Source organism: Phyllobates terribilis, unplaced genomic scaffold, assembly GCF_046119375.1.
Source record: "Phyllobates terribilis strain yellow unplaced genomic scaffold, ASM4611937v1 Scaffold_1__5_contigs__length_1240528914, whole genome shotgun sequence".
NCBI classification, from domain to species: Eukaryota; Metazoa; Chordata; class Amphibia; order Anura; family Dendrobatidae; genus Phyllobates; species Phyllobates terribilis.
Window position 1 is genome coordinate 828419168 of NW_027362761.1, and position 16287 is coordinate 828435454.

At 39.9% G+C, this 16287-nt stretch overlaps 1 protein-coding gene across 3 annotated transcripts in view; it reads right to left on the bottom strand.

The window, feature by feature from the left end:
• Positions 1-16287, bottom strand: part of ADAMTS3 (ADAM metallopeptidase with thrombospondin type 1 motif 3) — a 293692-nt gene that overhangs the window by 151564 nt on the left and 125841 nt on the right. For all 3 annotated transcript variants that reach the window (XM_073637902.1, XM_073637907.1, XM_073637898.1), the window contains exon 4: positions 4081-4231. In XM_073637902.1, coding sequence (XP_073494003.1) covers positions 4081-4231 — 151 coding nt within the window. The remainder of the gene's footprint in view (positions 1-4080; positions 4232-16287) is intronic.

Sequence of the window (16287 nt, forward strand, 5' to 3'; positions counted from 1 at the left end):
CTGTCATGACAACTTTGCCATATATACAAGAATTTTGGCTAATAGAAAGCATGTAGAAAAGCTCACTTATTAGCCTTTACATTGTTAAGAGGTAATTACTTCACGCATTACAGACTTAGGTGCTTTTAACAAAGGTTTTTTTTATTCTGCGCCGCAGATATCAAACTTAATTTCATTTCATCCAAATTTTGGTTTTACTCATCATATTATTTAATTCATAGTTTGTACCTAATAAGCAGAATAATGTGATAATGTGTCAATTATAAAGTCAACGTGGAGCCTATTCCTAAGTCAAAAAATGTAGCAAAATTGTAAACAATTAAAGGTGCTTTTTGACACAAGTCAACCCCAAAAAGCTGTAGACTGTATTAGAATTATTTTTCCATTATGTATAAGATGCAGTACCAGCTAAAACAAAACCAATAGTGCCTGACTATGTGTGATCCATAATAATAACATGTCTTGGAGTTGCTTTACAGCTTCACTTCCTAACCAGCCTACTGAATATTTCCCAAAAGGCATTCTCCATATGCCACACCAAATATTATTCAAACTTGAACTTCTTTCCTAAGATGGTGATAGCAGCTTGGCTAATAATAGGTCCTGTTGGCTCTTTTAAGGTCTTGATTGTTAAGATAAGTGAAAAAAAATGTATGACCAGTAGGGGGCATCCTCTAGGACCCACCAATCACATAATGGCAAGAGCTGTGTACTCCATGCGAGTGGAGCAGTAATGTGCTTTCTTAACCTTCTACTTTAGTCACTATATATAGCAGTAGTGGTCACACATCTTTGCTACCTGTTCCAAAGACCCATTGAAGTGAAGAGAGCAATGGTCACACATGTGCATTACTGCCCCATTCTGCCCCATTCTTACTTTATCCCTGCTCATGAGATTAATCAGACCTCCATCAATCCAGATATCCTGTGGATAGGTGATAAATGTTTTTCATAGGATACCCATTTTAATGACTAGGAATACTGAGTAGATTAAAGCAGTGTTTAGGCCATTCAATATTTCTATAGTAGCGAGACAATGAAAGCTTACATAAACGTCAACATAAAAAAACTAAGAAACAAGCAACACGTTACATTTAAGCAGTAGGATCGCTACTCAGCGTGCATAGACACTTATTTCTGGTTAAAAAGGGTTCGCCCACTATTGAAATCGAGGGCATATTGCTAAAATATTATATTACTGGTTGATTGGTGACCATCTGACTGTCGGGTCCCTTGTTTAGCTCTGTGTCTCTGGAAAGCATTTTTTTGGAAGGAATGATAAATTTTTGTACCATACTTAACTCAAGGTTCTGGGTCCAGATGACTCCGGAAAAAACACAATGAAAGTTTTAGACTTGTCTAGCCAAGGTCCTGACATAAACAGTTGTCCAATACCTGGCACCCCCACCAATCAGCTGTTACCGCTTCTGAAAGCAGCTGGATGTAAACCGTGACTGAGAGCAATACTGCAGTCCAGTACACTGTTTAATGGCTGTTGGGTATATATATATATATATATATATATATACAGTTGTATGAAAAAGTTTGGGCACCCCTATTAATCTTAAGCTTAATGTTTTATAAAAATTTGTGTTTTTGCAACAGCTATTTCTGTTTGATATATGTAATAACTGTTGGACACAGTAATGTTTCTGCCTTGAAATGAGGTTTATTGTACTAACAGAAAATGTGCAATCTGCATTCAAACAAAATTTGTCAGGTGCATAAGTATGGGCACCCTTATCATTTTCTTGTTTTAAATACTCCTACCTACTTTTTACTGACTTACTAAAGCCCTTTTTTTGGTTTTGTAACCTCATTGAGCTTTGAACTTCCTATCCAGGTGTATGCAATCATGAGAAAAGCTACTTAAAGTGGCCACTTGCAAGTTGTTCTCCTGTTTGAATCTCCTCTGAAGAGTGGCATTGTGGGCTCCTCAAAACAACTGTCAAATGATCTGAAAACAAAGATTATTCAACATAGTTGTTCAGGGGAAGGATACAAAAAGCTGTCTCAGAGATTTAACCTGTCAGTTTCCACTGTGAGGAACATAGTAAGGAAATGGAAGAACACAGGGACAGTTCTTGTTAAGGCCAGAAGTAGCAGACCAAGAAAAACATCAGAAAGGCAGAGAAGAAGAATGGTGAGATCAGTCAAGGACAATCCTCAGACCACCTCCAGAGAGCTGCAGAATCAACTTGCTGCAGATGGTGTCACTGTGCATCAGTCAACTATACAACGCACTTTGCACAAGGAGAAGCTGTATGGGAGAGTGATGCGAAAGAAGCCGTTTCTGCAAGCACGCCACAAACAGAGTCGGCTGAGGTATGCAAAAGCACATTTGGAGAAGCCAATTTCTTTTTGGAAGAAGGTCCTGTGGACTGATGAAACCAAGATTGAGTTGTTTGGTCATACAAAAAGGCGTTATGCATGGCGGCAAAAAAACACAGCATTCCAAGAAAAACACTTGCTACCCACAGTAAAATTTGGTGGAGGTTCCATCATGCTTTGGGGCTGTGTGGCCAATGCTGGCACTGGGAATCTTGTTAAAATTGAGGGACGCATGGATTCCAATCAGTATCAGCAGATTCTTGACAATAATGCTCAAGAATCAGTGATAAAGTTGAAGTTACGCAGGGGATGGATCTTTCAGCAAGACAATGATCCAAAACACCGCTCCAAATCTACTCAGGCATTCATGCAGAGGACCAATTACAATGTTCTGGAATGGCCATCCCAGTCCCCAGACCTGAATATCATTGAACATCTGTGGGATCATTTGAAGAGGGCTGTCCATGCTCGGCGACCATCAAACTTTACTGAACTGGAATTGTTTTGTAAAGAGGAATGGTCAAAAATACCTTCATCCAGGATCCAGGAACTCATTAAAAGCTACAGGAAGCGACTAGAGGCTGTAATTTTGGCAAAAGGAGGATCTACTAAATATTAATGTCACTTTTCTGGTGAGGTGCCCATACTTATGCACCTGTCAAATTTTGTTTGAATGCAGATTGCACATTTTCTGTTAGTACAATAAACCTCATTTCAAGGCAGAAACATTACTGTGTCCAACAGTTATTACATATATCAAACTGAAATAGCTGTTTCAAAAACACCAATTTTTATAAAACATTAAGCTTAAGATTAATAGGGGTGCCCAAACTTTTTCATATAACTGTATATTGTACTACAGAGGAGCTGCTAAAGTAGCTTAGCACATTTGCTTATCACTGTCACCATAACTGGACCTCCATCATAATAGATGTTGTGCATTCAGAACATTTCATTAAGTGGGCTTTTAAGGGTTTTCATTAAGGTTTTTTTCCAGTGGTGCAGTGGAGTGGTGTCAATAATGACAGTTCCTTGTCCCTAGTAATATACTTACCAACCGCCATCTTCTTCTGTTCTCGGCTCTGCTCCAGTAGTCTTCTGCAGGTTGTGATCTGCCAGATCGTTAGATCGTTCTAGTGTTTGCTATCTGAGCTGGAGGTCACTTCTCAATGTAGGTCTATGAGAGCCGGAACGCGATCACAACAAGGCTCTCATAGAGTTACATTAAGAGCTTTGACCGGTAACCTTTGACTTCCGGTCAGTCAGAAGCTGTGGCCATAACATGGCTGAGGACATCCTATGCCACGCCGGGAACAGCTGAAGACTGCAGCTGGTACGTATAATATTAGGAGCAGGGAACATGGATTAGTGATACCACTCCAGCGCTGAAGTTCTAAAAAAAATGCTGGAGTGGTGCTTTAGGAGCGATATGGTCATTATTAAAAAGAATACCTTAAAGAGTCCTATCAGATGAAATTGATAAAGTTTCATTTTTAATTCTAAGATCTATGCTTACAATCAAGATGTCGATTTCAATCCCTCTTCACATACATTTCCACACATATACATACAAAAAGTCTTATTTTTTTCATCCTATCTATGCAATTTACTGTATTGGTCTAAGAAAGTTACAGATGAAGGACCATAATTATTAATTGGTGCCTTCCATGGTCACAATGAGACTACAAATATACAAGGCATAGAAAAGTTAGCTAGCTCTGCAGATCCACAATGTAATTTGCACCTAACCTGATCTGTTGGGGATGTCTCCAGGCATAGCTTTCTTTGCTGTTGATCTTTTGTATATTACATGTATTCTTCCTTCTTCTTCCTCTTTTTGTTTGCCTTTCTCCAAAGGTTCGATGAAGAATTCATCCTCTGTTGTGCGTATCAACCCAGCCTATAGTAAGGATAAGAAAAGCAACATTTTAGATGCATTCTTACTTCTTTACATAGAAAAAAGACAAATATATGACACGATGAATCCAACTTTTAAGGAATTCCATGCTTTTCTTAGAATTTTCTCATATGCTGTATATGACAGAAATAAGAAATGAACATTCAGGATGAGGGCACCAAACTCCTGCAGAACCCAACCTCTTATATGTGCTGAAGGTCCGATTCCTTGGGCGTTTTAAAAAAAAATGTGCTTCATATTGAAGTAGTGGAGATCCTTTTAAGTCTTTCTTACAATAGATTTTGTCCTAGGGATCTGCAGCACTGAAATATACATCATATATAGGTTGAAAGAAATTTGGACGTAAAACTAAACTTTTCTCCTATGTTCTCTGAACGTCACGCAATGTACAACCTTTCAGGGCAACCATATATGAGTATCAAATATTGATATATTGATTTGATTTACTATTCACTACAAAGATCAGGGAAACACTTGGAATTTGCAATTTTTCCTTGGCAGCAGTCAAAAATGTCTTGAACTTGATTTTCTTGCCTACTAATTAATACCACCCTCCCACCGCACTGTCAGGGTCAAGGTTTGCCATAGGAAAATTCACTTTTGTTGACTTCACCGCCAAACCACATGTTCTGCCTTGTTCATTCTCAAAGTTTCTTTCAGGTAAAGCAGCACAAGTCTATGACTAAGCCTTCATTGAAATAATAAAGTCATCTGTTTCCATCATTTAGTCCATTTTATGGGTAGCATATTTCTCAAATGTTATGTAACGAGTCTAACTTTGGCCACTACAGAATTATCATCTCCTTTAGCAGGGCAAGGGCCTGAAATAATTAAACCTTGCAGGCTTTATTCTGGAATAAGTCACTTTATCATGGTCTTTCTTCAGCTGCTATACAACAATATTAGAATGGCATAATGCCAATGCATGCCAATACATCTGTTGCCATGTGCAAAGTAAACCATAACCATGAGTTGCCATGTAACAGAATAGGTGTCTTACCAGTTGGCTGACTCAAACCATTGTCTGCAAAAACCATTTCCGTTACTTTGACCTTATTAAGAGAAAATGTGGATAAAACAGTTTACACAAAAGGAAAATATTATATTCTTTGAGCAACATATATCTCTTGTGTTAATCTCTGCCAGGCGAAGAGAATTCTTGGCTTGAAAGTATAACATTCTAGTGGCTTAAAGGGATATCAAAATGTACGTCTATGCCCCCGTTGCCGATTCATCAAGCAGTTTTTTGCCACTTTTCTGGCATAAAACTGTCTGAAATGTTGCAATTTTTCGGAGTAACTCGGAATTGCACAAAAAAAAAGATTTGTGCATCTGGTGTATTTTATGTCAGTGCCAGCCAATTATGAGAACTTATTCAAAAGTGGGGGCAGCTTAGCCAATAGAGGTAGTGGACGATTCAGGCTGACAAATTCATTATAATTTACACAAAAAAAATGTCGAAAATTATGACAGAAATGTTGTTGACTGAAATTCATTTCTTCCATTGGCACATGGAAATGGAAAGATACCCCAAATTATTAAGAATCACTAGCCTCTTAATGAATTTGGCATATCTTATGTCATCACACTGTTCATTAAATTTGGTGTACAAACCGTCAGTCTATCTACTTTCTATGCAGTTGAATGCAGATAATACCTACCTAATTCCATAAATCTCCAGTTCTGAGAATACCGAAAAACATTTACTTAATATTAAAAGAATTCGCAACTTGGATGATCCCTACTTGTTAGAAGGTCACTTGATAAACAGCTGATGACGGATTCCCAGAAATCAGCTGCAATATTGAGGGAAACCTGAAAACATTCCCTCTCCCTCTTAATTTCTCTACAGCGCCACCAGAGGAGAAACTGAAAATTACATGATGCTCTTTCAAATGAGTGGGCTGCTTGTGTAATGCAGGATTGGACCGGTCCTCTAGAGTAAGAGTTGCTCCTTGTAATTGCTCCTCATTCAAGATAAGAAATGGAGATTCAGAATAGGGCATCTCATTATTAACTCAGAATTCTGTAATATGGTATGAAAATGAGTTTTCAAAAGTGAACATCCCCTTATAAGTTGCAGATTTTAGGCTCAGTGTCTCTTGGGTAACACCCCTGATAAAGATGCATTATTAATCATTTCCAGGTAGTTCGGTAATATTTCTTCCTCAAAATGTTTATAAATTTCTATCGGAAGGCCATACGATCCAGAGGCCTTATCATTAGCCATTTTACCAACAGCCTGATTTACTTATTCCAAGGAAATTGGTTGATCTAAAATAAACTCTAAAGTAAATCTGGGGTCCTGACGGCCATATTGCCCTCAACATCCCTCAATTGATATAAAAAAGAAATTTATTTTAGGGCTTGGGCCATCTTTGCAAGTAACCTACTCCTTCCTCATATCATTTCTGTTTTAAAAACATAATTTTATTATCGGCATGTTCTAGTTGGAATGCCGGAAGCTGATAAATTTTCAGGGCTATTATTTGAATAAACAGCAATTCAGTATACCGAACTCTATTTCCAGGTCCATCTCCCTCTTTTTGTGTGTTATCCTTAACAGACTTTATTTCTCTTATTAATAAAAAAGAATAATATCCCTCTCCTGTCCGAAGATGAAATAATCCAGTGTCCCACGCTGTAATCCATCTGACTAAAATTTTTTCATCAGAGTGTAAAGTGGCTTGAGGCGACCGCACACACTGAGGATCAGAGGAGAATGACTTACATAGTAACATAGTTTTTTAAGGTTGAAGGAAGACTAAGTCCATCTAGTCCAACCCATAGCCTAACATGTTGATCCAGAGGAAGGCAAAAAAAAAACCATGTGGCAAACACTAAGCTCCACATTGGGGAAAAAATTCCTTTCAGACTCCATACGACAATCAGACTAGTTCCCTGGATCAACGCCCTTACAAGGAATCTAGTATATATAACCTGTAATATTATACTTTTCAAGAAAGGCATCCATGCCCTTCTTAAATTTTAGTAGTGAATCACTCATTACAACATCATGCGGCAGCGTTCCATAGTCTCACTGCTCTTACAGTAAAGAATCCGCGTCTGTGATTATGATTAAACCTTCTTTCTTCCAGACGTAGAAGATGCCCCCTTGTCCCTGTCTCAGGCCTCAGAGTAAAAAGATCAGTAGAAAGGTCTTTGTACTGTCCCCTCAAATACTTGTACATAAAAATAAGATCACCCCTAAGCCTTCGTTTTTCCAAACTAAATAACCCCAAGTGTAATAACCTGTCTAGGTATTGCAGACCCCCCAGTCCTCTAACCTTGGTCGCTCTTCTCTGCACCATCTCTAGTTTAGCTATGTCTTTCTTATACACCGGAGACCAGAACTGTACACAGTGTTCTATATATTCTATACTTGATGCAGCAAGCAGGTCCCTGAACGGCCCTGAGCAGTGTCCTGTCACTCAGTGAGCTCAGCACAGTTCAGAGGCTCGCTCGCTGCAGCAAGTCACTCTCCTCTGCTCCTCAGCATGTGCGGTCGCCTGAAGCCACCGCTCACGTTGATGAAGAAATGTCGGTCAGATGAATTACAGCGTGGTACACTGGATTATTACATCTTCGGACAGATGAGGGATATTGTTCTTTTAATTTTTGGTTTGTTTACAGGGGACAATGGCTTCAGGGAACTAGGTGTAAAGGTGAGAATAATGTGTTTTTTATTTTTCAGGCAATTTTTCAGATCATCAGTCTTGGCCTGTAAAGCGGCAACTGCTTATTTGTGACTCTGAATGTATGTGTGGACAGGAGGGTGGGCATCCTCCAGCTCACTTACTCTCCCCTCTGTAACGTAGTGTGGGGTGGCAGCCGTGGGTGAGGTACTCATCTCATACGCCTCGGGACGTTACATGAAAGTGGGGGTCCTGGCTGTTGAGACCCTTCTTCACTGGCCTTCCTCTTCCTCCTGAGAATGTGGAGACAACCCCTCTTCTTCCCTTGTACCTTCTCTTCCTTTTTTTGTCCCGGATCTCGTAAGCAATCCACCGCACCTTAGTAACAGGGGGTGTTCTTCCAGGGGTGAAGACCACTTCCAGGGTCGGAGGGAACCCACCAGCATTTGGGCCTCCAGGTGATCGGCCCTTCAGCAGGACATGAACCAGGCCGTTGTCAGAGGCTCAACTTTCGGCTCGTTCCCGGCCTCCATTGCCTCTATCAGTCTCACTATACCGTTTCTCTAACTCCTCCGCCCGTTCTCTTGAGTTATACTTTACGTTTCCTACCACTTCATTTTCCTATAACAGCCACACCTCACTGTAGGCTGACATTTCCAGTTCCAATACTCCCTCGGGGAGACGTAATCTCTGAAGGGCTGGACACCGCTTCGTGCCCTTTCGTTCCCTCTACGCCCACGATGGGAGGAACCTTCATGTTGTTCTGCGCCAGTAACCATCACTACAGAATCCATATTTGGCGCCATCTTAGACCGCGTAACAGTTGCCATCCTCCATGTAACTCAAGTTTTACCCGCATCACTCTGCTACTGGTGTGAGACTTCATCCTGCTGACTACACCAAGTGTAACGTGGAGCGAGGCAGTAGCCATTGGTGAAGTACTCATCTCAAATGCTGTCCTGACCGGAAACTGTCTCTAGTCCCTTCAGCCTGACCCCTCCCACTCTGGGCTAGTCCCAACCATTAACGCTAACTGTCCCTGTTAACTACCTGTTGCTGGGCAGAATACAGCCTCGTCACAAACAACACAGATCACTACACATACAAAAATCATCAACACATATCAATATTAACATTATACAATATATTACACATGTTCTGCTAGGGGGAATGTTGACATTATGTCCATCTCCTTACACCTCCACAGCAGTTGTGCGCATCATGCCAGATTGTCAGAATGGTCTCCTGAATATAGCCTACCTGGCCTGTTAGTGTGGACAGTGAGGAATTACATTTGTTAATAGCATTTAAAATATCCATCAAATATGGGATTCCCCGAAGGATTTTACATTAAGGGTGCTCTCTGTGTGCTTGGAAATCAACTCTACATTATTGTTCGCCTGGGGGTTTGATGTTGTATCATGGGGGACATCCTCTCCCTGCTCCTCATGAACTAAAGCAGCAAATATAGATCCTTTTGGAGACATTATGTTGTTCCTCTGTGTGCCATTCACTGGCCTCCATTTCTGTGGGTTGTGGGTGAATGCTCTGTGAGCGTATTGCTCCAGCGTGACCACTGCCTCTCCTCCTACATCTCTCTGCCTCTGGCCACAGGAAATGTGGGCGCCAGCTTCTTTCTCCCTGCTGATCTTTCTGCTTTGGGTCATTTTCACCACTGCAGCTTGGAAAAAGCACCGACCAGCCTCCAGGAACCGTCAGCCACTGGGTATGATTCTTTTCTCCCCGAAATTGCAACTCAGAATGTGTCTAACAGGATGAGTGCAACGGGAGCTCTCTGGAGACATGTCCATACCGTATGCACGCTAGGCCATGCCCCAGGCTCGATGTCTCTTTAACTCGCTATAAGATACTAGAGCATGCTGAAAGGCTAATCATCTATGGAAAAGTCTGGATATCATAAACCTTTTCTATACAATCTACCATATACTCAAACCAAACCAAACAAAAAACCTGTAAAAATTGTAGGAACATAGCAACTGATCTGTATTTTGACAACACCCACACCTGGAATATAAGTTGAGAAAGAACTACTATCTTCACGCATCAGATCAGTTAAACAAGGCAGAATTTATTTTGCATCTACTTAACATTATTTTAATTTGTCTTTATGTCAGTATTTACAGAGTGTTCATCAAGTTACTAAGAAATCTGCAAATATCAGGATGATTTTTCTTAAAAAAATGGATCTGATTTTTTTTTTCTCTAGTGATAGTTGAATAAAGGAGTTATTTTGGGGTCAACTATCTCTGGAACATGCTATTAAAAGAATTGCATTTACCAACTAAAAGAAACAAAGTAAGGCTTCAATAGGTATGCCTGATGGCAGCAATTTCTTTTGTTTGGTACCAATTCTTTTGCAATATTTGCATCTAGAAAATAATCGCAAACAAACAGATTTTCTGGTTATATAATTAAAGTGTAAATCTGGGAATACATGAAAGTATAATGGGAGCTCTATCTACTTTCTCATTTATACTAATCTGGCAAGCCCTGATGCCAAGTTATGCCAACCACTTCTTACAGGATTCTTCTGAAATGCACAATATCATTTCACTTAGTTGTTATTGGCTGCTGGAGGCGAAAAAACTCTCTTCAAAAGACAAAGGACAAACCAGGAGTCTCCTGGTGTCTAAAACCCCCAGTAATCAGCTGGTATCAAAATTATTATGGATGATGTCACTGTTCCGAAATCCTTCAGGCTAATCACATCTTACTATCTAATCTATTCAACACCATTACGATTAAAAGCCTCCAATTGTCATAAATTAGTCAACAATCAGTTATTCGTAAATTGTCCCTGAAACCAATACTTTTCTCTTTTTTGTTAATTTGTTTCAAAATTTAAAAATAGATAAGACAATAATTATAAAAAAGGTAATGAAAACTCTTGACCAAAACATTACCCCTCTCTAACCTTACCTGTCGCCACTTTATAGAACCTTTATGAATTCATATGGGCATTAAAAAGAGTTATTTTTATCATCATCATCAAAAGGAAAAAATCGCAATGTGCAACTGTGCAATTCACTTGCTATTAAAAATTCTCTATGTTCTCAAGAACACAGGGATTCTTAATTGTATTGTTTATTGCTGATTGCTTAGATTATCACCCACCACTTCAGTCTATCAGAGGTCTCCTAAGAAACAAGAGCAATGCTTACAAGCTCTTCCCAATGATGCCACTGATCCAAACGGCTAATCAAGAAGCACCCTTCCTTAAAAACTGGATATAATAGGAAAGTGTCTGTAAAAACAGGCACATTTCCAATGCACTTCTTATTAAAATACTGCATTGTTCCACTGATAATTACAATTGTATTTTTTTACTCTTTACAGCTTATTGCCTAGGACACCGGCCCAGAAGAGGTGCCCTCACATGAGCTTACAATCTCTTTTCTATTGATTATATAATCATTGCTCTGAAGCTAGCCACTATCGCATGGAGCCCACTGTTAGCTCCCGGTCCTGGCCAACTTAAGATCTACAGGCTGCCTCATATAGCATCATGTTGGGTCAATGATGTCTGGATGCAGAAACTATAAATCAAGCAGGACTGCCCACAGGGGCAGATTAAAAGTAGCCAGGGCCACGGGTATTTTAGAGGGCGTGGACCCCCCAGCACCCGATTTAGCACGTGATATATCACATGATTTCTTTTGAATTAGCTCCTGTACTCTGTGCACCTCCCGCTTTGCCAATTAATTATAATTACATGCCCTCCTTGATTCATTATAATTACATGCTCAAATTCACTATATTTACATGCCCCCATCCCTCGAATTCATTGTTCTGTCTCCCACCTCCCACCCTCAATTTATTATGATATAAATTCCTCTCTCCCACCCCCAATTCATTATGATATAATTTCCTCTATCCCACCCCCAATTCATTATGATATAACTTCCTCTATCCCACCCCCCGCCCTCAATTCATTTTAACTTCCTCTCTCCCTCCCGATCCCCAATTTATTATAATATAATTTTCTCTCCCACCCCCACCCTAATTTCATTATAACTTCCTCTCTTGTACCCCGTCCCTTAAATTTATTACAATATAATTTCTTCTCTCCCAGCCCCCACCCTCGATTTATTATCATTTCCTCTCTCCCACCTTAATTTCATTCAATTTACTAAAATAAAAAAGTTTTTAATACCTTTCCATACAATTTCCTGCGGCTCCTCTTCCTCTTGTAGCCGGCGCATATATGCTGGCGTGAAAATCGCGCCGGCTGGTTCCTGTTATAGAGAAGGTGACGGGAGCTCCCCTGTAACTTTGCTGCTATTCTCTATTGCATTATAGCCTAGGTTGCCATCATCATAATCCACATATGACTGCCCACAAGCAGGCAGACAGGTATATGGAGAACGGTGAATTCCAGTAAAGTAATCATGGGATAAACCTTTTAATATGAGCTAGTACTGACATTTGTACCAATACCTAAATTGTTCACTGCGAGGAATGTCACTTGTATTTAACTTACCATTTATCAGTTAGGTATTAATGACATTTCTTCATAATCCAATCAGAAATCCAGGACGTATCTACTTCTCTTGTCTGAGAAGCTTGGAAATGTTTTTAGGAATTTTCCTCTCATCCATTCCTATTGCTCACTTTTCGTAACTCCCTCCATTTTTTCTCTTGGACAATTGCAGGTGGTTGACAGAGCACCAGCCTGCCATTACTTAAATAGAAGCCCCACTGAAAAGGATCAAGAGCTCTGTGTTTCATCAATTTAATATCCCTGCATTAACGCCAGCCAAGCAGACACAGAGACGATGCCAAGAGAAACATATGGGACTCAGCTGAAGGGGGGCCAGTTTTTAGAGACAGCTCTGTAGTCTAAACTTCTTAAGGAGTCGGTATAAGCATGCTTTCATTCAAAAGGTGCTGCTTCGTCTAAAAACACAGATTCAGCTCGAACACTGCTACCTTTCACCCTCCCTGTTAGCTTAAGGTGTATTTAGTTCAATGGTAGTATGAGGCCTGCGTCACATATACCTGCTGCTTGTATTTTTTTTTATGGCACTTTTTCTAACCTCACAAGAAAAAAATATCAAGGAAACATAGTGTAAAACGAGGAAAAAAATGTCAATTTATGTTTTAGTAACACTCTTAAAGGGGTTGATTTCTTCATACAATCCCCTTGCACATGCCTTTAGCGGATGTAAAAGGGTGGCCAGGGGGCTTCCTTCCCTTCAAGTAATTGGCTCCAAGAAATTTGGCTTTTTCCCTTCAGAAAATTAAAATTTGCTTTGCAGCTGCCTCCAAGATAACCAATATAAACACCCCTCCAGCTCATAATCATCATCTTCTGACATTCGGATTTGCCAGCTTTGCCGAAATTTGGCCAAGAAATTTGAAATGCTGGGAAATTATTTGCTGCAAATCAAATTGACTTCAAAGCCTTGAACTGCCCAGAGAAGATGTCTATGACACTTTGAGATTTCCTAGGACTATATCCAAATCCTTTCAGGCTCTTTGAGGGAATCTGTTAGTATAATCAATCCCACCAATATATGGGCAAGCAGGAATCTGAAATGTAAATCCATTAACACCTTTATATCTTCTCTCTGTTGCTGCATTCCTGTGTAATTAAAAACAAACAGCATAGCCAGAACAATAAACAGAATTTTTTTTTAAAAAAATCCAAAGTCAAATTAGAAATTAACAAATGGCAATGGTACTCACCAGCCAAGATTTCAAGAAAAATGCACACCAGGACGCAGCCGGCCCCCTTTTGTAAGAAGGAGGTAACACAGGTGCAGGATGCTGTGAGCAATCACTCTCAACCACTCTCACTGGAGGAGCGACTGCCTAGCACTAAAGCTGCACACAGATGAAACTTGCAGTAGGGGCGTGTAATAGGATGCTGACTAGGCACGGTGCCGTGAGTGTGCGAATTGCACCCTACTGCAAGTTTGGGTTGCAAGCTTACGTATTTTGGCCAAAATATTAACTAATACCTCATAAGATATTTTTGCCAGGGCGCAGCCAGGCCCATTAATGGTGACCTTGTTAGTTGGGGCTTTGCACCTCTGCGATACACGGATAGGGTGCCGAGCATCCTCCCTAATCGAATAGTAGGGGTGTGTGATAGGATGCTGACTAGACACGGTGCCGCGAGTGTGTGAATTGCACCCTACTGCAAGTTTCATATGTGTGCAGCTTTAGTGCTAGGCAGTCGCTCCTCCAGTGAGAGTGGGTGAGAGTGATTGCTCACAGCATTCTGCACCTGTGTCATCTCCTTCTTACAGAGGGGGGCCGGCTGCATCCTGGTGTGCATTTTTCTTGAAACCTTGGCTGGTGAGTACCATTGCCTTTTGCATTCCTGTGTAAGTAGCATTTTAATTAATATGCAATTGAGGCAGTAAATGCTTTGGGCTCTGCCCCATGTTTTTTCCAGCACATCAACAGCCTCTTCAGCTGGATTGATTGCGGACAGTCTAATTTCCTTGCCTGGCACCTGTCATCACAGAGACAGTGAGCTATAAATCAAGCTAAAAAACATGTTCATCGAGGTTCTGAATATGAGTTTCATCAGTGTTTGGTCAGTGTTTCAATTTTAAACTATATAATGGAAAAGCAGCGGCAATATATCGTGTTAGAGGTCAAAATACATGAATACATAGGAAATATTGCATCTAGACTTATTTGTCACTTAATGAAATATACTTACAAATTGAAGGTTTTTTGCACATAATTTGGCCAATTCATGTGTGACCATCAACCATGACAAGGTAACCTCTGTCTGATGGGTAACTACGCTACCACTGGATATGCCACTCTTGGGCTGTAAGCCTGTATGGACAATATGTCTCTGCTTGGGCTTTAAACCTACAATGTATGGGCTGGTAGAGCTAGTTAAAACCACCTGTGAATGAGTGGAAGGAATTAGTGGGAGGGATGCATGGTCAGAAAAAAGGCTGTCAAACCTCAATGTTCAGTCTAGATGCAATATTTCCTATGTATTCATGTATTTTGACCTCTAACACAATATATTGTGGCTGCTTTTCCATTATATAGTATTTGCAGTCTTTTGCAGCAGGTATGTGTTCACACCATTAGAACTGCTGGTCAGTTTTTTGCTTTACTCAATTTTAAACATCAGTGTTTCATCACTGACATAAATGACAAAGGTTCTCCTAAGTATTACAATGTTAATCATGGAGCACACATGGATAACACATGTACCGCCCATATGCTGTCCATGATCATCATGAACCCATAGTCTTGTATGGGAAATTCTGATCCAAGCCTCGGATCACAAACGGACATGTCTCCATGATTTTTTCAGGCTACTCAGTTCATAAAAAACAAGGACAAGGGAATAGCACCATAATCTAATATAGTTACGTGTTCTGTGAAAAACATGGATAGAACATGTACATAAAAACAGATGTCTGAATGAGGCCTTAGTAATGACAAAGTGACATCAACATATATGGCTATGGATGAACACATGGTAATTGATAGTAAAAAAAAACTGCCTGTTTAATAACACATTGAAATGTCCGAATTTTTGTACTTTTTTTTTTAAATGCCTTCCTCATTTCAAAAAGCAGCAATAAAAATGGTAGGTAAACACCCCAAAAAATAAATGAGGCAAAAGCCCACAACCAGCAGTATTGGTATGTCATGTACTTATGTCAAACTAAACTAGTAAAACAGCCATGCTGTGTGTGACACGCACACTTTGGGAGGCACAGAGTTAAATGACTGTATTTTTTACTTCTCTTCAGGATACTTTTTAACACAATTTAGTCACAGAGTTAAATTATATTTTTACTTTCTGGAAAATTGGCTTGCTTTTGTATACATGCAAAAAAAATGTGTGATTGAATTGCAGCAGTAATATAACCAGACTGACAAAGCAAGCGGCCGCTCACAGCTATGTGTCCCTCTCTGGCCCTGCCTCACAAAATCAATGACTCTCCTAGCTCTCTTCCTATTAATTAAATCTGCATTATTGTTTGTTTGTTTTTTCCCAGATACAATTTTACTTCTCTGCTATGCTATCATACACACTATCTGTACAGTTGTTTTATGCATTTCTCTCCCTATTTCTTCTCACTATCCAGATTCACCTCAAAATGGCTGCCACATTCTCACTATCCAGATTCACAACAAAATGGCTGTCTCATTTATTTGGTCTAATTTTATACAGGCAATGATAGTCTACTCCTGATGGGCTATATTATACTATGTGTGCTGAGCTGTATGGCATTTTGGGGAAGCCTGCCCAGCTTTGCCAAGGGTCAAGTGATCTTTCTCTAACGGATGCAATCTTCTGTCATGTGTAAAATGGATGCAACCCTCGAAGCCGATTTATGCTAAGCAAATTGCATATTGTTTGCGTCAGTTTTAGTGAATTTCTAGAGATTC